General features: G+C 42.5%; 2 protein-coding genes across 6 annotated transcripts in view; one reads left to right on the top strand and one right to left on the bottom strand.

The window, feature by feature from the left end:
- The window catches only part of kank4 (KN motif and ankyrin repeat domains 4), an 81,924-nt gene extending 60,218 nt beyond the window's left edge, over nt 1-21,706 (bottom strand). The window contains exon 1 of one of the 3 annotated variants that reach the window (XM_028586583.1): nt 21,672-21,706. The gene's annotated coding sequence lies outside the window, so the exon portion shown is untranslated. Of the gene's footprint in view, nt 1-16,008; nt 16,369-19,047; nt 19,128-21,671 lie in introns of those variants that run through there. The other 2 variants (XM_028586582.1, XM_028586581.1) reach the window with 2 other exon arrangements.
- usp1 (ubiquitin specific peptidase 1) overlaps nt 20,883-24,361 on the top strand; it is a 13,906-nt gene continuing 10,427 nt past the window's right edge. The window contains exons 1-3 of one of the 3 annotated variants that reach the window (XM_028586586.1): nt 20,883-21,229; nt 22,022-22,205; nt 22,812-22,953. In XM_028586586.1, coding sequence (XP_028442387.1) covers nt 21,199-21,229; nt 22,022-22,205; nt 22,812-22,953 — 357 coding nt within the window. In that variant the 5' untranslated portion in view covers nt 20,883-21,198. Of the gene's footprint in view, nt 21,230-22,021; nt 22,206-22,808; nt 22,954-24,361 lie in introns of all 3 variants that reach the window. The other 2 variants (XM_028586587.1, XM_028586585.1) reach the window with 2 other exon arrangements.

The raw sequence follows: 24,361 nt of genomic DNA, 5'->3' as shown, positions 1-24,361 counted from the left end.
ATGACCACACAGCAGCAACAAAGTGTTTCATTTAAAATGAGCTGCAGCATATATAACAATTCACCCTGAATTCACAACATGAATGTCTGTTTAAAATTTCATAGTAATCCATTTAGCAGTTGTTGAGATATTTCAGTCTGGACAATGATGGACCAACCATGCCTGGAGCCAGGACACTAGCATGGCTAAAATCACCAATGCAATAAGTACAATGGAATGAAACAAAACAAATGTAATGAATGTATGAATACAAACTCCAAAAGTCATAACTTTGCAATTGCATTATCTAGAAATGCTGTAATGTAAATTCACAAATGCTTTCAGTTTTTCCATTTAGTGTAATATTTTACAGTATATTTAACTGTAACTTCTCCATTGCTGTTCATTTATTGCACATTCCTCCAAGACTGCAACCATTCAGAGGTAGATATTGCTTATATATTTAGTGAGAGTTCCTTTCCGTTGTGCTTCCATTGTATGCATCCGTATTCACTATGAAACTGCTAGTATGTATTTAACCTTGCCACAAAAATATGAAACATCTATTACATTTTATGGTTACAATAATTCACAGTGACAGCTGACCAAGCAGGCTAATTTGAACAGGAAGGCCTTCTTCTGTCGTAAATGTGCGGTACAACCAGAAATCGTAGTGGTGAGGAAACCAATTTGCTCTGAGGCTTGGCCTGGGCTCAGACGAGAGTTTCATTAAGACACTAATGTTGCTAAGGAAATATCACTGCAGTGCAATGAAATCTCCTCCAAAGAGTGACTTCACTGGTGCTATAGAAATGGTAATTTAAGATGCCTGTTATATCAGGGATGCAGATTGTGCTCTCTCACTCGCTCCCCTCTCACCCATCACTGCTGCCTCCTCTCATCTTCTTCCCTTCTTGATTTTTTTCCCCTCCTTTTTATTTCCAATTTTTCTATCTCCCTTCTTCCCTTCCTCCATCCCTCTGCATCTGATTTGCTGGATGCAAAAAGAGATGCTTCAGTGTTTCAGGAACCCACTGCTGCTGACTGATGGAAATATCTGATTGGGAGGTAGACATACAGGCAGAAAGATAGATAACAGGGGAGACATGGCCTCTGGAATGCTCTGCTGACTTTCTCTCACTCCTTCTCAAACTCATTCATTACATTTATGTCTCTTTACCAGGCCTTCCTATAGTTGACATTGGAGAGGTAAGCTAAATGAAGGTTTCTTTCTCCCTCCTCTCGTCATCCCTCCCTTCGTCAATCCAACTCAATCTTTTTTTATTTGTCTCCAACCTCACTGCTTTCATTTATTCCTCTCCCTTCCTTACTCCTTTTCTCCTCCCTTTATCCATCTATTTTTCCTTAAAATCAAGCACAAAATCACTCCTACTTCTTTCTCATTATTTCCATTCCCCAGATGCTGCATACAGTAAACACTTCACAGGATCCTATCTATCTGTCTTGCAAAATGCTTTTCTAGCAGCAAGATGAAAGGCATGCAGCACTGACTTGAAATTAGGGGCTATCTGTTATCTGATTGGCTGACATGGAGAGCGGTCTGTGGATTTTAGTTACCGGGGAGAACAGGGAGATAATGGCACCGTGTCAGCAACTTCTGGAGCTGCAGGGGCCAGAAGAAGATAGAAGTAGATAGGATGGCCAATCATGTAGAAGTATGTTTTGTCACAGTTGTTTGTATATTTTACGCTTTATTCTTCATAACTACACTCTAGGAATCATATTGTAAACCGTATATCCTATCCAGGCTCTGCAAACATCACCGTGAGACATGGCAATAAAAAAATCATGAATGAATGAAAGTATGAACACATGCTGTATGGAAACACACTTTCTCTCCTTTCACTTTCAGAATTGTTTGATAGAATCTGATGATGAATCTACTAAAATAGTTTGCCTTCTCCATGAGTCATGAATGTTGCAATTATACTGCCACTGTCTAACAACATGTTCCAAAATGTATTGTAAAAACCCACATTGTTTAGAGTTCTATGTTAAATGTGTTGTAGGCGCTACCAAATTACAAGAAAAAGTCCATAAGAAGCCATGTGGTCCCAACTTTACTTGTACACAAACCATGTTACAAATTCCTAGTAAGAATAAATTAATAATTTAGCAGTAAAAATAAATACAAACAAGAGTGCATCATCTCAAAATAGATTTTTTTTTAAATGAACAGAAGTACACATGAATATCCTGCGTGGACTAGGTTTGTTGTATTCCCTTTTCATTCATTTGTTGTACGGTCGAAGAATTAAAAAAATAAAAAAGAAAGCAGTTTTGTGTGATCAATATTTCAGTTGAGGAACTAGATTTCAAAATGAAGAATGGCTTTAAATGCTAGGCCCTGACTGACAGTCAGGAGAGGCCTCCCTGATGATACAATTGTGCTGATTGGAGTCATTCATGGTGGGTGTGCCAGTTAAAGTGCTGCAATCTGGTCTGATTGTGTCACAGTGACACCTGTGCCTTCCCTCTCTCCCTCCTCTTATGCCTCTGACTCTCTTTTTGGAGTCTCTGTAGTAGAGTGAGTAGAGTAGTCAGGAGTCGCCTCCTTCAAAAGGATGCACAGTGGATTTGGAAATGCTAACAGCTGCAAAGGATGCATCAGAAGCCACAATTCTTAAATTCACTTGGAGGGGGACAGCCTTGTCAAAACGTTTTTATGTATTAATTCTTGAAACGCACACCTCAAAAAAGCAGCTCATGAATTAAAACAATTATAGATTAAGCTTTTCAGCTCTTGCCAGGTAGTCAAATTTGCCTAAAGTTGATACACTGGCAGTTCTCTACCGATTTCAAGCCATTTCTGTTTCTTTGCCTGCATCTTACCTGTTGCCTGCCAGCTGTGTATGTTCTGCCTGCCAAGTCTGCTGTTTGTTTGCCTGATCCTGACTGCCTGTCACCAAGTATTACCCTCCATAAACTGTCTTTTTACTAACATTTGGATCGTATTGGCTGCTGCTAGCAGACCCTAGTTGGGAGCCAATCCCTTTTATCTAAAAGCATACAACATTTATTAATAGCAAAAAATTGCCGGTGCAACACAGATGTCTTCTACTTGATGATTTTTTCTACTTGATGAGTCCTTGAGTCCAGAACTCTGATGAAGATGTAACTATACATCGAAACGTTAATCACCGTTATGCACCTTAAGAAATAAAATAATCAAGTAGAAGACATCTGTGTTGCACCGGCAATGTTTTGCTATTTATGCTGTTGTGTCCTGCCTTGGTTGCACCGGATTGTTGTGGTCTGCAGAAGCGCAGAGAACTTCCCCTTTTTTTTCTTGAATAAAACATTCATTATTTGTCCACAGAGAGACATTTATGCTATAAACTGTATTTACAGTAACAGACTTTTTCATTGACGCACCTGGTGTATGGAAATATTTAAATGCTAGTTTTTGCTTGATAAGAATATTTTAGTTGGTACACAGTATTACGTAAGCTACCTGAATTACATTTGTTGGCTCCAACATTGGTTTCCTGAACATTCAGTTAGAACGCACTGGGAACTCTTTGTATATACTGTAACGTGTATGCACATTACATTTGAAATAGAAAACACTGGGCAAACACTCTGAGATACAAGTGCCCGCCTGGTCCCTGGTGGGAAATGAGTGTTTTAGCAGCTCAAACAACAAGCTGTGAGAAACTGAAATGCACAAAAACACACTTACAGGTGGAGGAGCAGACAAGGTTTAGGCCTCATTAAATCTCGGTCAGGCAGCAGCTCCACTGAGGCCAAACACTCTGCAACTCACACAAGAAAGGTTCTTACTCGGGCAAAGACACACACACACACACACACACACACACACACACACACACACACACACACACACACACACACACACACACACACACACACACACACACACATTATGAGCTTTCATAGGTGTGTATGTGTATGTGTGTGTGTGTGTGTGTGTGTGTGTGTGTGTAAAGCTTCTTTGATGTTCTTCCCATCTTTCAAACTAACTGTGGTGAGATGGCTTGCACTAATGGGTTGCATGAAGCTCAGGAATGTAGATCAGATGAACAGATGAATGCCTCACCGGTGCATAAGACTGTCTGTGTGCTTATGGTGTGTGAGACACACTCACACACACACACACACACACACACACACACACACACACACACACACACACACACACACTTATACCGAAGAAATCTTGTCTCTCACTGTCTTTTCATCACTTTTTTTCTCTCCTTTTCATCTTAGCCTTTTTTGTGCTCTTCTTTAATTCCATCATCTCAAATGTGTGTGCTTTAACCTATGGGAAAGCAATAACTACCTTAGAAACAACAGAGGTGAGAGTGTTTGTTATGTGTACGCATGAGAGAGAGAGAGAGAGAGAGAGAGAGAGAGAGAGAGAGAAAGGACATAAAGCCAATTTTCTCACAGATGGGAGACATCAAACTTTCATTCACTTTCATTGTATTCAAGAAATACAGACTTGTCAGATAGAAAAAGCAGGTGTTGAGGTTGATCCATGAATAAGGTTTGGACTAAGCGCCAAACATAAAAACAGTGCACAGAGGCCCACACACAAAAAGGTGCACACCAGGATGAAACAATACAAAAACATGTTATGACTAGATTTTGCTATTCATTAATAACCTCTTCAACAATAAAACAGAGACAAAGTCATGATGACAACAAAACAACTTAAAAATGATTATTAATAATTGATTGTGCATGGTTTGGGGAGACGATTCTGTGTTCAAAGTGTTTTCGTCAAACATTTTAGAACTCACACAGCTGAGAAATGTCTTAAGACATCTTTTGGCATTTTTCCATTACATGGTACCTGCTCGACTCACCTCGACTTGCCGTTTTTGGTTTTCCGTTACGAAAAAAAGTCCCTGGTACCTGCTAACAGGTACTTTTTTAGTACCACCTCCGTCAAGGTTCCAAGCGAGCTGAGCTGATACCAAAAGGTGATGTGAAAACCTGCGGACTACTGATTGGTCAGAGAGAATCGTCACTAATCACTGCGTCATCATTGCTAGCGACAGACGGGGGTGTCCTGAACAAAACCCTAATTTTTAAATAGTTTAGCCAGCTGTGTTTTTTTTGCTGCCTCCAGCTTCTTTTGAAACAAAATTTGTCTTCTGGCTGTGGCAACAGCCACATGCCGAGAGTCAAAAACAACACACCTTCGACGTTTTGTGTGTGTGTTGCATTAGGTCACGGCAGTTTCCTGCGGCGTAGCTATGACGACTAGCCACACTCGCCTCAGGCATGAGGTGGTACTAAATCTGAAATGGAAAATGGGAGGACGGGGCACCGCGGCCAAGTCGAGCCGAGTAGAGTCGAGCAGGTACCATGTAATGGAAAAACCCCATTTGAGTTGCTCTCCCACCCTGCCAAAGGATATCATTTGTTTCTCTCACTGGTCTATCCATGCAATTTGCATACAGCATTAAGATGCTCACCACTGATCACTTGCTGGCCAGTTATCTGCTACGAGTAGACATCAGAATACAATTACTAACAATTAATTATTTTGATTAACAACTGAGCTGCCTATTAATCTAGTTTTTGTAGGTCCAACTGTCCAAAACCCAACGATATTCAGTTTAAAATGATATAAAACACAGAAAAGCAGCACATCTTCGTAGTTACAGGAGCTGGAACCATCAAATATTTGGCATTTTGCGTGAAAAACAACTTACTTGATGAATCAATTGTCAAAATATTTCCGGATTTATTTTCTGTTGATTGACTAATCTATTAATATACTAATTGTTTTATCCCTAATATATCTCCTCTACTCTTTTACTTTTGGCCAAATTTAAGGTCAGTCTACAGAAAAGATAACGACACTCTGTTTTGTGGGGGGCCAAAAAAGATCTATTTTCGACACCAACCAAGATTTTGCAAACCACTGACTGGGTTTGATATGACAGTTAAATCCCTCAGACTTCCCACTATTGTCTGGCAGCCACGGCGAAAATCACAGTCCTCTAAACTCTCACATAGTTGTGGTTTACCCACAATCTCTCCTTGCTCACTCACTCTATCAGCAAGAGCAGTTAGGAGGCAACGCAGATAATAAGCAACAATCACCGATTGTGTGCATTTCAGTCAGAGAACTCACATGGAACACACTTACAGTATAATGTGGATGCAGAGTATGTAAAGTGTTGATAATTGAGGTCTAGCCTCTGGTCTTGTCACCCCCCCCTTTAAGCACATCAAAAAGCAAGGCTTGGTCAGGTGCCTTTGGCGTTTGTTACGGACACAAAAAGTCTCTTCTGCGTCTAGACTTTTGACGCGCTAGGTCAGGACTCTTGGTGTCATTTTTTTGTATGTTTAACGGACATGCGACACAAGAATGGTACAGTTAGGTTTAGGAAAAGATCGTGGGTGGGGTCACAAAATGTACGTTTCAGTGATGCGCGGAACAAAAACGGTACACGAACCTCAGTCTCTTGGGTGAAGGGCCTATGTTGTTTGACCCATCCACCACCCCAACCAACCTCCTTACGTGGATTTTTGGTCTTTTATACTACTCACTAACGTTGTCGCTCTTAATATTATGTCATCTTACAGCGCCACGGTTCAGCTGTTGCTATGCCCATTGCACTAAAGGGTGATTTTTGCATCGTTCTCTGACGCTGAGAACCACTGACCTAGCGTCAGTATTTTCGAAGTTCGTAGTGAGAATGGGTTGTATATTAAGTGCGACACATGGTGACCAGACATAATGGGAAAACCTATGATCAGACCCTGTAAATGGATGCTGAAGTCAAAGTGGGACTGAGTGTTTGCAAACTGAGCAGTAAGACAGAATGGGAAAGGATCCTAGAAAAGAGTGTGCAGAAATAAACTGCAGTGCAAAAAAAAATGCATTAGATGTACAACATGTTTCAGTGAGTAAAGTACTGTAGTCTACCAAGAAAGCAACACAACCGTTACAAGAACAACATCACACCACATTTGATATATTTATACCCACAGGCATCTCAAATATTCAAATACACACTCAGAGAGCCAAAGGTTATTTCAGGTTTAAAACACACAACTGCCTCTCACAAACACACACACATGCACACGCTCAATAAGTCTTTGACTTTTCACAAGGAGTGGTCATTTACAACACTCAGAGAGGAAGTTCCTGCCTCTTGCAGCCAGCCAATTACAACACAGCATTCGGTGATGAAGGTTCCATTAGGAAGTCCCATGTTCCCCTGTGCACTCTCGACTCCTCTCACGACAGACTCTGTTTTTTCCTGCCTGTCAATGCCAGGAACCCATTAAGGAGCAGTAGTGGGGATACAATGTAGGGGTCCAACGTTGGGAAACAATGTGAGGATGGACCTATTCATTGTTCCTCACCGTTGCTACTTGAGAAATGTCCGGTTGTGGTATTTTATTTCTGGCTATTTTCTTCGAGCTTCAGTGCAGGACCTTGTTTTACATTCACCTGAAGACATGGCTGTATAATTCTTGGCTCTGATCTTAACTCACTGGAAACGGCATATGACCATACCAGGGTTTAGTTCTTTTTTTTTTATCTGGTAGGGCAGTGTGGGGAAAGTTTAGAAGTGTCTTATTTTTGGTGCATTTAAGGAAACTCCAGCATCCAAAATGTTGCTGCCATTAGATAGTTAGACAGACGTTTACTTGCTTTGGAAAATTGTTGGCAGCTATGTGAAATATACAGCGTTAATTGTTAATGGCCTAAACATGCAAAACCACTGGTACAGTCTTTTAAAAAGTGGACACTTGTGAACGTATAGATATGTATGAAAGTGAAAACCAGGCTGGTTCCCCCCACCTGACCAGAAGCAAAAGAACAAGGGAAAGCCTAACAGCTTGTATTGTTCTTTTGATCTCCATATTTCCCCTCAGCGATGAACTGCAGCCCATCTCAATGACCCTTGTCCAGCTAAACTCACCCACTCATGCATCCATCATGGAAACTCCACAAAAACCCTACTGTTGAGCTCAGTTGGAAACACATTCATATCTCAGCAGGACACAAAGGCATTGTTCTGACAGAGGTGAAAGAGGTGAACTAAGAATCAGATAACGATGTCACACAAGAAATATGAAAAACATTGTCTTCAAAAAGGCTACTACCACAACATAGAGAAGGATACACTTTTTACATCATCTCCTCCATCACTAACAAGAATATAGAACAAATGCTGCTTCGAATAATCCATGGAAGAAATTATGGACTTTTGGGGCTGATTTTTTTTTTTCAGTGTTCAATACATCAAATGGGAAACAACAAAAGCACAAGTTGCAATAAAACTGAAAAATATTGGGTTTATTTCCATAATAGCCCTTGCATCTGCAGTGCTCCAATGTGTCTTTTTTTAAGTGATAACATGGCCTCTTTGTGCCTAAAGCTTGGAAAATGCTATATAAATCAAATTATTATTATTGTTATTATTATATATTCTGCTTAAACACTTTTTAATACAGCAGTTGAAGGGGTGACTGTGTTCAACAGCCCATCACAACTAAGCCTGCCTGATAAAGGCATCGTGCAAAACCACTGAGATGACTCATTAACATTTAAAGTACAACAAATAGTGTATGTGATGACTGATTGACAGATCACCGGCATTGTTTTCACAATTTGGGCTGCCAATCACAAAAACCAAGGTTAAGAGAGGAAAAAAGCCATAGTCAGCTACTTTTAGTCTGCTCTTTTTCTGGCAACTAAATTAAATGATCAATCTTAACCTACAGAGTAGTAGTTAAATACTGTGGACAGATAAGGTGGGGTTCCTGAGTTGTGACGTGTCATGTCATCAGTCAGTTGTTCATTTGAATGACACTGAACTGAATGACTCAAATAGGTTAAGAGTCTGTCGTAGGACTTACTGTGTGTACAGATCTACAGCCAACCAACTGACATTCCTTTAAACACAAAATATGCTTTCAGGGCAAAGAAAGAAATCTGCCTACCTTGGCAATGACTTCAATGCTGACTGGCTACTGTCTCCAAAACAAATGGTCTGGATCCACCTCAGCCACAACAAACTCATGAGTTGCCAGGGGCCAAAGTGCTGATGTCTACAAAGTCTTCATCTTGTCAAAGGTAAATTAGGTTTCACATTTTATCTGGATCCATACATTTCTAAATGTATACTTTATTTCAGACATGTAGTCCATGGAGAAAAAAAGATGAAAGATGTAAACAAAAAGCTATAAAATAAAGTAAGTTAACACTGGATTGAAATAAATGTGTTGCTTATATTCACTATAGTTGTATAATCCAATGAATTAGGTTACTTAGAGAGTTTCTCCTCTCAGTTTTACCCACCCCTAAGAAACCACCCGATGACCTCAGAGCCACTTTATCTGAACTTTTGCAAAGTCCCCGTTTCAGAAAGCTGTGCAGCCTTGTGGGAAGCTGTGGTTTGCAGAGCAGATGTGCTGCGGGCACAAAGCATACTGTACACACACCTCCAGCACGGTGTGAACTCACCCTTCTGCTGACAGTGATACGAAGGAACACACCTCTAGCTTGAGGATACCAACATGGTGAGAGAGAGAGAGAGAGAGAGAGAGAGAGAGAGAGAGAGAGAGAGAGAGAGAGAGAGAGACAGAGAGAGAGATGTGAAAGCATGGCACAGCTGAGGGATAGTGTGTCAACAGAAAATGAGATAAGTAGTGCTATCCCTAGGCATTCCCTCAGTTGGTGTGTACATGAGTGTGAGCTCTCGTGTATCTGTCTATGTTCTCAGTGAGGGGTTTTTGGCTTCTTTTGATTGACACAGAATGAGAGTTTAGAGAGTCCCTCTCCCTCCCACAGCACAGCTAAGAAGCCCTAAATCTCCTCAGCCCAGGCTCTGGCACTTGTTTGATGCAAGAACCTCTTTTTTTCCAACTAGAAATACTGTGGAGACAAAAAAAAAAAAAATCCAACCTAGTGTTGCCCTGCAAGGTTCAATCTCAAGCACATTTGCAAGGAAGCTCACGCACACTTTCAGATACTTCCTTTTTCTAGCTGTGTTTTGTCTTTGTAGTGGATTATTGGGTCCAGTAAAAACTGAACACCTTTATCCCTTTTAGCAATCAACTTAGTTCACACATTTGTGTGCAAACACACTCCCGCTGTGTAGGCCCACAAAGGCATTTACAGGTTCAGAGAAGCTTAGGAGGAGTCAGTGGATGAAGTCTGGAGAATATGAACCACATGGGCGCACTGGGCGCTAGGCCAGTCCAGACAGAGCACAGGCTGGCATCGACTAGCACAGGCCAACATCACACACACAGACACATAAGCACACACACACACACACACACACACACACACACACACACACACACACACACACACACACCATGCACAATATTGCCCATCTCGCTGAGTGACTAAACAACCTGCAACACACTGCTCTAGACACGCCAGACACACACCACTACAGTGTTTGTGTGAAGAAATCGTGTTGTGTTCCGTGTGGTTTGTGTTGTTTCTTATAGTGCGTTCCATTTGTACTAGGAAGTCCGAATTTCCGAGTCAGAAACACACCCCCTGAAGTTGGATTTCCGACTTGGAAAGTCGGAGAACCTTACAGTACCCCGAGCAAGCCGACATCGAAATCCAACATGGCTGCCCGGTGCATCAACAGTAGTGAAAGTTGTAGTAATATACAGTTTATTAGCACTTCTGTCTATTTGTGTCTCATTAAATCAGTCTTAAACACAGTACTTTCTTTTTTTTCCTATCTGTGGACATGTTGTTACGCTGTTTGTATCACTGGTATTACTGACAATGGCTAACCTGGATAGAGCAAACCCCACAGTGAAATCCGACTTGTTTTGATGGAATGCGGTCAACGTCATTCCCAGCACCGGCTTCCGACTTCAGAGGTAAATGGAACGCACGTTAGCTGACAGCTAACAACAGAATCAAGAATCACAATGTTTACCATTTACCAATAGTTCTTCTCCGTGAACCATCACCTTATCGTGGTGGAGAGGTTTGTGTGTCTCTGTGAACCTGAGGGCTGTGTTGTCTGGAGCTTTGTGCTCCTGGTAGGGTCTCCCAAGGCAAAGTGGTCTCAGGTGCGGGGCCAGACAAAGAATGGTTCAAAAACCCCAATGAAGAAGCAAGGTAGAGATGGAGTGACCCTGCCCGGAGGAAGCCCGGGGCCCCGCCTGGAGCCAGGCCCAGACGGGCGGGCTCGTCGGCGAGCGCCTGGTGGCGGGGTTTGCCACGGAGCCCGGCCGGGCACAGCCCGAACAAGCTACGTGGCTCCCATCTCTCCAGCCCATGGGCCCACCACCTGTGGGAGGAACCGTTGGGGTCGGGTGCGATGCCACACGGGTGGCAGTGAAGGTCAGGGGCCTCGACGGACCAGACCCGGGCGGCAGACGCTGGCTCGGGGCGTGGAACGCCACCTCTGTGGGGGAAGGAGCCGAACTGGTGCGGGAGGTGGAGCGCTACCGGTTAGATCTGGTGGGGCTTACCTCACGCACAGTCTCGGGTTCTGGAACCATACTCCTGGATAGGGGTTGGACTCTTTTCTTCTCCGGAGTTGCCCAGGGTGTGAGGCGCCCGGGCGGGTGTGGGGATACTCACAAGCCCCGGCTGAGCGCCGCTGTGTTGGAGTTTACCCCGTGGACGAGAGGGTCGCCTCCCCACGCCTGCGGGTTGTGGGGGAAAACTCTGACTGTTGTTTGTGCATATGCACCAAACAGGAGTTCGGAGTATTCTGCCTTCTTGAGACCTTGACTGGAGTCCTGCATGGGGCTCCAGTGGGGGACTCCATTGTTCTGCTGGGGGACTTCAACGCACACGTGGGCAATGATGGAGACACCTGGAGAGGCGTGATTGGGAGGAACGGCCTCCCTGATCTAAACCAGAGTGGTTGTTTGTTGTTGGACTTCTGTGCTAGTCATGGATTGTCTATAACGAACACCATGTTCGAACATAGGGATGCTCATAAGTGTACCTGGTACCAGAGCACCCTAGGCCAAGGTCAATGATCGATTTCATAATCGTTTCATCTGATCTGTGGCCGTATGTTTTGGACACTCGGGTGAAGAGAGGGGCAGAGCTGTCAACCGATCACCATCTGGTGGTGAGTTGGGTCAGGGGTGGGGAAGACTCTGGACAGACCTGGTAAGCCCAAACGTGTAGTGCGGGTAAATTGGGAACGTCTGGAGGAGGCCCCTGTCCGACAGACTTTCAACTCACACCTCCGGGCGGAGCTTTTCGTGCATCCCTGTGGAGGCTGGGGCATTGAACCCGAGTGGACAATGTTCAAAGTTTCCATTGCTGAAGCTGCGGCGAGGAGCTGTGGTCTTAGGGTCTTAGGTGCCTCAAGGGGCGGTAACCCACGAACACCGTGGTGGACACCGGTGGTCAGGGAAGCCGTCCGACTGAAGAAGGAGTCTTTCCGGGATATGTTATCCCGGAGGACTGCGGAGGCAGTTGCAGGGTACCGAAGGGCCGAAGGGCTGCAGCCTCTGCCGTGAAAGAGGCAAAGCAGCGGGTGTGGGAGAAGTTTGGAGAAGACATGGAGAAGGACTTTCGGTCGGCACCAAAGTGCTTCTGGAAAACTGTTCGCCACCTCAGGAGGGGGAAGGGGGAACCATCCAAGCTGTGTACAGTAAGGATGGGACACTGTTGACCTCAACTGAGGAGGTAATAGGGCGGTGGAAGGAGCACTTTGAGGAACTCCTGAATCAGACTAATACGCCCTCTATGTTAGAGGCAGAGCTGGAGGATAACGGGGATTGTCGTCGATTTCCCAGGCGGAAGTCACTGATGTAGTCAAACAACTACACAGTGGCAAAGCCCCGGGATTGATGAGATCCGTCCAGAAATGCTCAAGGCTCTGGGTGTGGAGGGGCTGTCCTGGTTGACACGCCTCTTCAACATTGCGTGGAAGTCTGGGACGGTGCCAAAGGAGTGGCAGACTGGGGTGGTGGTTCCCCTTTTTAAAGGGGGACCAGAGGGTGTGTGCCAATTATAGGGGTATCACACTTCTCAGCCTCCCTGGTAAAGTCTACTCCAAGGTGCTGGAAAGGAGGGTTCGGCCGATAGTCGAACCTCGGGTTGAGGAGGAACAATGCGGATTCCGTCCTGGTCGTGGAACAACGGACCAGCTCTTCACTCTCGCAAGGATCCTGGAGGGAGCCTGGGAGTATGCCCAACCGGTCTACATGTGTTTTGTGGATTTGGAGAAGGCGTATGACCGGGTCCCCGGGAGATACTGTGGGAGGTGCTGCGGGAGTATGGGGTGAGGGGTCTCTACTCAGGGCCATCCAATCTCTGTATGACCAAAGTGAGAGCTGTGTCCGGGTTCTCGGTAGTAAGTCGGACTCGTTTCAGGTGAGGGTTGGCCTCCGCCAGGGCTGCGCTTTGTCACCAATCCTGTTTGTAATATTTATGGACAGGATATCGAGGCGTAGTCGGGGTGGGGAGGGGTTGCAGTTTGGTGGGCTGGGGATCTCATCGCTGCTCTTTGCAGATGATGTGGTCCTGATGGCATCATCGGCCTGCGACCTTCAGCACTCACTGGATCGGGTTCGCAACCGAGTGTGAATCGGTTGGGATGAGGATCAGCACCTCTAAATCGGAGGCCATGGTTCTCAGCAGGAAACCGATGGAATGCCTTCTCCAGGTAGGGAATGAGTCCTTACCCCAAGTGAAGGAGTTCAAGTACCTTGGGGTTGTGTTCGCGAGTGAGGGGACAATGGAGCGGGGAGATTGGTCGGAGAATCGGGCGCAGCGGGTGCGGTATTGCATTCAATCTATCGCACTGCCAGGACGAAAAGAGAGCTGAGCCAGAAGGCAAAGCTCTCGATCTACCGGTCAGTTTTCGTTCCTACCCTCACCTATGGTCATGAAGGCTGGGTCATGACCGAAAGAACGAGATCCAGGGTACAAGCGGCCGAAATGGGTTTCCTCAGGAGGGTGGCTGGCGTCTCCCTTAGAGATAGGGTGAGAAGCTCAGTCATCCGTGAGGAGCTCGGAGTAGAGCCGCTGCTCCTTTGCGTCGAAAGGAGCCAGTTGAGGTGGTTCGGGCATCTGGTAAGGATGCCCCTGGGCGCCTCCCCTAGGGAGGTGTTCCAGGCACGTCCCAGCTGGGAGGAGGCCTCGGGAAGACCCAGGACTAGGTGGAGGGATTATATCTCCAACCTGGCCTGGGAACGCCGATCCCCAGTCGGAGCTGGTTAATGTTGCTCGGGAAAGGGAAGTTTGGGGTCCCCTGCTGGAGCTGCTCCCCCCGCGACCTGACACCGGATAAGCGGACGAAGATGGATGGATGGATGAATCCAATAGTTGTTGAGATCCTTCAGTCTGGACCAAAGAGGTGGACCGACCGACATGCATTGCCATACCTGGAGCCACGTTTCAGTTGAAAACATATTGTTTAAATCTTATCAATGCAATGCAAAAAACTCTAATTAAAGACTGCATGCTCTCCATGTGTTAAGAAGATTCTATGAGATATGGGATTTAAAAAAACCTTCTCAGATTGCACTCAACAACCATAGGGTTGGGTATAGGGGGCGTTAAAAAAAAGAGAGGCTATTTTTCATTTCCTGCAAAGTTGATATTTCACAGATACACAATTTCATCGGACAGTGCCTATTTGCAAATAACACATCATGGTATTGTTACAATGAATGCATCTAACAGCCACCAGCATGGGAGCTGGTATGAGTCACCTCACTGCAGCTCCAAGGAAATCACACTGACACACACACACACACACACACACACACACACACACACACACACACACACACACACACACACACACACATATATACAACGATAAACACAAACACACACACACACACACACACACACACACACACACAGTGGGGGACTGGAGTGCACACTAATGCTGGTCAGCCATATCTTGGAGGTGTGTGTGTGTGTGTGTGTGTGTTTGTGTGTAAGAATAACAACGTGGCCTTTAACCTGCATGGATAGATAGTTGTTAATGTCATTGAATACAGCATAAAACACACTCACTCTCATACACACACAATGTGGCACTCTGTAAACATGCCCGATGTAACCTTTTTAATGTTGTGTAGCTGCGGTTAGCCAACAACCATGGCCAATGCTCTGTGGCAGGCAAGCAGAGCAGTGACCAAGACTAACTAAGAGTACATGCAGCTCATAAAAGAGCAGCGATAGAGAGAGACAGGGAGGTTTTGCATTAGAGGGAGAGAGAAATAGAAACAGAGGGATAGCAAGCGAAGCAAAGATGCAGAGTGAATGTATGCAGATCACTAAGCAAGCAACCATGCAAAAGTTGCATATATGATCACTCTAAACAACAACTATCATTTGCTATTTCTTCTCAGCTCCATCCACTGCCTGGTTAGCGTGCTGTCCACAGTATGTGTGTATTGTAACCGTATGCATATGTGCACATGTCAGGCTCCAGCTGAAAGACATTAGTTAGGCCAGAAGGGAATTTTACTGAAACCTGGTCCAGCAAACGAAATGCTTCAGAGAGAGGACCAACCGGTATAGAGAGACGTATATAACAAACAGACAGATAAAGATAAAGAGAGTGATTCCCTTTATCAGTATTGTTGTACAAATGTGCGCAAATATGTACATGTATGCCTCGCTTTCAGCATCTGATTACCACACAGATTCAGAAGATCCCAAAGCTTAGTGCGAAAAAATAAACAGAGAGAAAGATGAAAAAAAAAGCTTGAGTCATCACATCATTGCTGGAATATATGTAAATGTGTGCTGGTTTGGAAATGTAGATTCAGTTCCACATAGGACATTAAAATGAGACAGAGAGAAAAGAAAAAGGATATATAGAGCATCGGATAGTAGCACGTAAATAGTAAAATAAATACAAAAAATAAGGACACAGCAAAAGGAATCAATCAATAACTGACAGATGAAAATAGAGTATGAGAGGAGGATGAGAAAAGAGGCACACAAGAAACAGCTGAAAAAGATAGAATGAGATCAAAACAGCAAAATAAAGAGTAAGAAATCGCAAAAAGTGCAGACCACATCTATTCTTCCCTTACCTCTGCAGCTGCGTGTGGTATCCTTTGGGACAAAAAAAAAATGTAGTGGGGAGAAAACTTCAGCTTCAACAGCACCGTTACAGATCTCCACTTTCTAGCTCTTTCCAAGGTAATGTACATATATCTGTATCTATCAGCCAAACTCTTCAGTTCACTAGGACGGTATTCTGTCTACCTGCGTGGGTTTGTGTAAATGTATCCTGGATGGTGATGAATAGTGGTGAATGAAAGGAGAGTACTACGCTAGAGGGCAGACAGACTGGCTGAAACAGGAGAGCAGGGAGAGTAGAGAGCAGACTGAGTAGGATGGAAGAGTTCCTTCTTCCTAACATCAGAGCGGCTGGGCTGGATACACCCACCTCCTCGGCATGCATCAAATGGGAGTCGCTCAGATGCTCTAAAGTATGCACAGAGAGAAAGAGAGAGAGACAGAGAGAGAGAGAGAGAGAGAGAGAGAGAGGGAGAAATCCTCCTGATCTGATAAAGGCACACATGCATACACTCATAAAGGATCTCACTAACCCCCTTTTACTGACAGACACACACACACTCACAAACAAAAGTACTCCCTCAGAGAGCCTGTGTGAGATGTCAGCCTTTAATGAGTTGAACTTGGTGCTTACAGTAAGGTGAAGAGCTGAAAAAGTTGATTAATTTGATGAAATACTGGATATGTTTACCTCCTTCAGACCTCCAAGAATCCTTCAAATAAAACAATCTAAGAAGGAAAACTCACTTCTATGTTCAAACTGAGGCCATACGTACCTGTGATGAGGCTCACGTCTAGACATTGCCTCACCATATTATAATTAATTAGACGACTGACAAAAATGTCCTCAACAATTACGATCATCAATTAATCATTTAAAGTTATTTAGTAAGCAAAACTGACTAGCATTTGCTGAAGATTTGATGCATGTCTCGGTTTTAATTCCTTGTGAATAAAATACCCTTCAGTTTTTGGGCTCTAAGAGATGAAACAATTTAAGGAAAAGTTCACCATTTTGTGAAATACACGCATTTGCTTTATTGTCAAGAGTTAAATAAGAAGACTAATACCACTCTCATATCTGTATGTGAAGCTACAGCCCACAGCCGGCTAGCTTAGCTCAGCACAAAGAGTGGAAGCAGGGGAAAAAACGGGTAGAACTACATGAAGCAGGTATTAAAAAAAAACAAAAAAAACACCTACAGCCTGTAGTGCGATTTGCAAAAATCCACAGCTCCCTGTTCAGATGCACCAATCAGGGCCAGGGGGGGTTCTAACTGCATGTCAATCACTGCTCATGCACACACATTCATTCTCCCTTAAGAGGGAGGGGCTTAAGAGACCGTTTGGGGGTTTAAGCGGAAAGGGGGGAGGGACCGATAAGTTGTCGATGTTCAAATATTTTGGCTACGTCCTGGATCTTCGCAATCCTACCTACGGCACCTTTAACATGCTATATCTTGTTTGTTTGGTGTGAATAAATGGTTAACAGTATTGCTACACCCTGCAGGCCTGCAAAAAAGAAGGCACACTTGTGTGTACAAAGGGGTTTGTTGTTGAAAGGTAAACTGAAGTAGACTTCAGGACATGCCGCTCATTCTTGGAGTGCACCATTGCCTGTCGCTCAACATGCTTTCATTTTCCCTCACGTGTTCCTCTCCTGGGAGAGAAGGTGGGTGGAGGCTGGAGGGGGGTGTTTCATGTCATGGGCCAGGACTTTGAGCTGCCACACCGCCAACCTCTGCTGCTCCGGCCGTGAGTGCTTCGTGCCTCCTGGGACAAAGCCTGCCTTTAAAAAGACAAACTCCATTGCTCGGTGCATGGAGAATGATCCATTAACTCCTACAGACAGGTTTGGGCAGTTTGTCCAAAAGGAACGAGAAACAAGTGGATGTTTTTCTTCTTGTTTTTACTTTAATCAGTGGTTTCATGTCTTCTGAAAATAGAAAAAGTCTCCCACAAGTAGGAAAGCATTTCTAGAAAGGGGTACATTTCCATGACTATTTAATTCCTCAAATCTGTCCATTTACCTTGTTCAGTGTCTGACAATCCTGTTGCATCCAGTATGTAACATACAACAGCCAATCAAAAACAAGACCTTGTGTTGATTCCCCACAGCTAAGGACATGAGTGGCAGGATCTGCCTTGTTCAGAGAATATTCAAAACATGCTCCGCTTGAGAATACGATGTTATCAAGGGGTGATGAGGGAAGTGAGACATACAGAAATCCCTCTTTATAATGCATCTCCTGGTTAGGCTTTAGATGGGATGTGAGAAAACACCTCCCCACCAGCCCTTCTTGTTAATTTTGGATAAATCGCCTGCTGGTTATTAGGCAATTATTAAACATTATATATGTGAGGTTTAAGACCATTTCAACCCAATTTAAATGAGATCCGTGTTACTCATTTAGTAAAGAAATGTAATGTGAAAGCAAGCCCACAACTGGAGATTGCAAGGATAACATATATTGTGAGGATGGGGATGTTGATTGCATGCTGTAGATCCATCACTACCACCAGGCTACAGCCACACAGGAAGTCATGTACCTCCAAACTACTCCCATCCACTATCAGCATCCTTACTGCAACATCACTTGATCACCAAGCCAGAAAATAAATTGAGTGGATTCTGGAAGCTGAACCACAGTAGCTCACGTCCATCGATACATCTTTGCTGCTGACCAAGCAGCCACTCTGCAGCAGCAGCAGCAGCAGCAGCAGCAGAGGTAGTGGCTCGTCCTGCATACATACCATCGTATTGACAAATGCCTACACTGACTGGATTCCAGTAAACGACGCACCTGTCATTTCTTATTTTTTTGCGCCGCGTTCAGTTGCTGCGAACCTTCCCGAGTGATGAAAAAACGCACGCCAGCAACAACACTCTGTAGCCCTAATAAAATCAACACAGTAGCCTACTAGGCTACTGATACTGATGAGCCGAAACAGAGATTAAATACCTAGGCTACTCTCGCGGTAAGCCTTTTAAGCTTGTTTGAGTTGATCTATTCACGCATAAAGCTGAGCAATCGTAAATAGTATCTTACCGTTAAAATCGTGGAAGGATTGTCTCTGCTGACTGTCAGATGAAGAGATGCTCCAGTGGTAGAGGGGAACGATGCTGGACACTCTACAACCTACATTTACATTTACAATGTTGCCCCCTGTCGGTTGAAGGCGGACACTGTCCGTAACGACCTTTTTTTAAACGTTTACGGTGACGAGCTGGTTTTGTTTCGTGTGCTTTTGTAAATGACTTGTCTTCCTAAAATACGTAGAAGATCAAGTGTTGTAACATTAATATAAAATATGCACACATTTATTTGTTTAGGTTGTGTTTCGGGACTGTTGTCAAGTCAGGCGAAACTATAGGCCTACTTCCGTTTACTATCTTCAGAATAAAGGGCAAAAAGCCCGGTAAAGAGCAAGTATAGAGTAGGCTATTTAAGATATACTACCTTGGGGGTTTGGTTTAAATAGGCTCTCCTCATTTAAACCAAACAGCTGATCCACAACATAAATGGATCTGTAAGTAAAAAAAAAAGGCAGGTCACAAAGTCCAAAGTGCCAAGGATGGCAAAATGACTAAACAAAAATTTTAATGCAACATGCAGACTAAAATAATATACTAATGTTGGGTGTGTTGTAAAGTCAGACATCATGTATATATTATTACATAGGCCTATTGTAAACAGACTATATAAAAAAAAAACATGAGGAGGTGTTCGAACCATTAGGCTACACCCTCTTCCGCAGCGCTTTGGAGGATGGTCTGGCAAAGTGAGACTAGGCTACACTATGTTGAGCTCCATATCCAGATTAATTATGATTATTTATTTTTCTATTGGTTAATATATTTCTGCATTTAAATACTTTGAATTGATTAAAAGTAATCCGAATTACAGCAAACATGCCCCTTTCTCTGTACACTGTTTAGGTCAGAATATCACATTAAGTGTCAAAATGGTATTTCATGCAGTGTATAAGGCGTGTATATAGTATATAATTAAGCTACACATCACTCTTGGTAAATGTTACAATAATACAATTGACCAGTTAGATGTCTTAAATTTGAATTACATTTATAATTAAATGAAAAGTGTCCGTGTCCCTTGTTTGCTGAGAAAACAATTGATCAGTGATTGTAGTAGTAGTAATTGGCTTTACTAACCTAAGTAAAAGTAGCCATGCAAAAATTTAAAAATAGGCTTTAAAAGTCCTCCACTCAAAATGTTAGGCTACTTAATGATGTAACCTCGAAGATTTTCTATTAAATAAATGTCTGGTAAGTCACTATCTAGGTTACCACTGAAGGTTATAATACAATGGTGACTGAACATATGGCCGACTGATTAAAGTATTGCAATATGTATATATTTGCAGTATTACAAAGTGCGTGTCTGGGATGACATTTCACAGAAAAAATGATGTAGCCTATTACAGTTTTTATCCATTTACATTAAAAATGGAACTATGAAAATAATTCTGAAATCTTGAAGATCATCTAGCCTATCAACAACAATACTCAAAACCATAAAAATAAAATTAGATTAATTCTATTTCTATGCTCCAGACTGCTAAACTCTCAGCACAATTCTGTTGTTTTCAATCACACAGAACTGAAATCTTTGATAAGACTGTAAAACTACAAGAACTACAGGTTATCATCTGATCTGCAATTACACTGCCTTTACAAAAGCTTTATTCCTTAGATGTAGCTTAATTCATTAATTAAAGATCATGTGTAGGATGCATGTTCAACCAACAACTTCTTCACCTTTAAATTGAAGGAAGAATCTATCCATAGAAATACCACTACCCGTGTTATTCAATCTAACTTGACAATGGACTACAAAAATGGCTTCTGAAACTGCCAGGGGGACCTAATTTAAATAGGTTATTTAATATATGCCTGAGATCTGGAATGTAACTCTTTCTGCTTATATCTGCTTATATAATTTAACACAAGTCTACGCACATTTGCAAGCATTACGATTAAGATTAATATTAGGGGTGCCCGTTATTCGAACATTTTTTGCCGGATGTTTTGTTGTTGTGTGTCGATGTTTCACTGGCAATGTAGCCACCAGCCACCATTAGCGGGTCTTCCAACAGGAAAAAGCGCCAACTGCTGTTTCTACACCGTCTGAATCGTCAAACAAGTAAATGGCTCAAAAACTGGATATTTCGTGAAATATATGAAACTTCAAAGTGGATTAACTCATTCAGGTAAGAGTAAAAATGTTGTAGGGATCTTCAGAGTTTAGTTTTGTTTAAGTGAACTGTTAAAAGCGGCGTGCTGCCTGTTTTCTCCTCCCACTTTTTCACCGCACCGTTTTGACCCAGTTTATTGAGGTTGAGTTGCATGCAAAGTGCATTATTTGCTACGTCCTGTTCTAACGCTAATATTAACATAACAGTTTCTAATGTTAACGGCTCTATTTCAAATGTTGAGGGGGCAATCATGTTAGCCGGCTATCGTGGTATATAATTCGTTGTTCAGTCGGTAACTGGATTGGACTCGGTAAACCAGAGCTGTCTACGTTACATTACTTTTATCTATAGTTTACGTTAGTTTGGTTTTAGTTACATAGCTAGCGAACTGCGCAGTGTTAACCTAAGTGCGTAGTTACTTTCGTTCGCGTCGAAATTCTGTATTTCCTCTTCTTACCTGTGAGGTGCGCTGTTAATCTCAGTAGAGAGAGAAAACGTTAAACCGGAGGGACATTAAATCAGGCCGACGTAACAAACAAATTAATAATATAACGTTGCACACACACACACTAACACAAATAAATACACACCTACTGTACACACATACTCACAAGATATACTGAATATGTAACTAGGTAATCAATATAAATCAATCTTAATGTTGTGCTAATTTTCATATTACCGATTATTGTGTTCTGTCCGAATATTTGGACAAATTGTATTTTGATGCTTTTGCAACATTGTTATTGAAACTTCCATGCCAATAAAGCCACTTTGAATTGAATTGAGAGAAAAATCACCCTCCAGGTACCGGAAAAAGGATGCCAGGTCTGCAGGGGGAAAATGTTGTGGCTGCGCTAGGGAGCCCCATCAAGAGGAGTAAACTGTCTCTGAAGTTCCTCCAGAAGAAAGAAACCAAACGGGCTCTGGATTTCTCTGAACCTCAAGCAGATGAACCCAAAACAGTTGAACAAGAGGAGCCTGAGGCAAGGTTCGTCTGTGCTGTCAATGTGTGATTTAGTTAGGGTCGTACAAAGTTCGAAACACTAATCTATTACCCCATTGCTGCCTCTTACTCTTTCCTCAAAAACATGCCAGCCAGTTATTCTCACACATTTCAAAGAATTTAAATTATACTCTTGTTTGTGGTTATTTCACAGCCTTTGTGAGTGCATGTTAATGGTTATATATATATATATATATATAGTTAGAAATGTTTCCTTGTTCAATTTTCTGGGGAAAGTAGAGCTAAAAATATGGTCATAAACCAGACAAGGCTGAGAAACCCAGACTAATCCTTACATGCAAGAGGTATAAAGACCAAACTTTTTAACATGTTGAAATTGTAGTCATGATGTTGTTTTACAAATGTCATTCTTCAACGTTAATGATTTTGAGCAAACTAAATAAAAACTCTCCAATTAGTATATTTTTGTTATACATGTTAAGAGTTTAGTTTAATGTAATGTAGAACAGTGTATAATGTTTGCAACCGTATTGCCCAGAATTGAAGAAAGAATCAAACCACTAACAAGTAACTGGTCATGTTTTTTTCTTTTAATTTGAAACTTATGTTTTCTTTTCCACTGTTTAGCAGCTGCGATCAGGTGGTCCCTGGTCCTTCTCCATGTCCAGCCTCACCTGGCCTTTTGCTCCCATCTGAGAAGAGAGAGACCTTGGTGCCATTTGTGGGACTCAACAACTTGGGCAACACCTGCTATTTGAACAGCGTCTTACAGGTGGGTCATCGCCAGGGGCAAAGTGGAAATGTATTAGGGGCCGACCGATACTGTTTTTTCAAGACCGATACCGTTTATTAGTAGTTGATGAAACCGATACCCGATATTTGGAACCAATGTGCATTTACAGTGAAAATAAAAGATCTTTAAGTCAAAATTAAGATTTTGGAATGTTTCAAACTCCAACACAAAACTTTATTAAATAATTGCTTCAAGCATTTAAACAAAGTAAAAACGTTCAACATAATGCACAGTAAAAGATAGTCAGATAGTGTTGTGGGCGGGACATTAAGTCAGACTGAGTGGTGAGTGAAACTGAAGCAAAGGGACAGACACAGAGCTGTAGCGGAGCCAAAGTAGACCACTTATTAATTAATTCACTTTATCAGTTATCAGGCAAATAAAACGCTGATACAGATAATCTGAAAACTGACAAAAAACGTGGGCAACTATCCACTAGATCCAGATAATTGGTCTATCTCTAATATATATCTTGCATGTATATATGTAACATGTATAAAAAAAGATATTGCTTCACAAAGTATTTGACTAAACAACTTAGTATTAAACTTAGGCAACCATGAGCATCATTTGTATTTGAAAAGGGTCTGTATTTATCTCGTGAAAAGCAGTTTCTATATCAAGCATTGGACATTATAAGTTGTTTACATTGATACATTGTGATTCACATATCTCATCTGACCTTTGTTTTGGATTTTGTGTTTGTTTTACAATAAGTCATAACGCCTAAATGTCATGATGAAGGCTTTTTTTTTTTTGCATAAAGAATTACGAAGCAACTTAACAGGAAATCATTCATGAAGGGATTAAACGTTACTTTCTTTGCCACCTAGAATAAAGTTGAACATTGACACTGTCACAAATGTTTGGCATTGTTGACAAAACTGTGTCTTCTGTGGCTGATGTAGAAGAGATGAAACCTGTAGATAAGTGGCTGCTCCGCACTGTGGCTTATCTGTGTTGGCAGGGTTTGGTTGTACAGAGACAGACTGGTGTTTTTATCACACATTCAGACACGTGTATGATCTCAGCACCTGTTCAAATAGAGGGTCATATTTCATCTCGTTTGGAATAAGACTATAGAGGAAAGAACATACAATATATGCGAGGCAACTCTTCATGAAGGACACCTGTCAGACAATAAGGCAGCCTCTTATGCAGTATGGAAGGACACCTTTCAGTGCTGTATTACTTCACTGCTCATGTTATTATTGTGTACTGCGTTTACATTGTAAACATGTCAGCGGTCTTGAAAAGGCTTAAATTGTTTAGTTTAATCAAAAAAGGCCATATAAGGTATTACAAAGTCTTAGTTTAGATTATAATAGTTATTTCAGCCTGCCATATGCATTAATGTTAGTTATAAAAAATGCTTTTGTATGTAATT

Source organism: Perca flavescens, chromosome 9 (assembly GCF_004354835.1).
Source record: "Perca flavescens isolate YP-PL-M2 chromosome 9, PFLA_1.0, whole genome shotgun sequence".
NCBI classification, from domain to species: Eukaryota; Metazoa; Chordata; class Actinopteri; order Perciformes; family Percidae; genus Perca; species Perca flavescens.
This window is presented reverse-complemented; position numbering and strand designations above follow the sequence as displayed.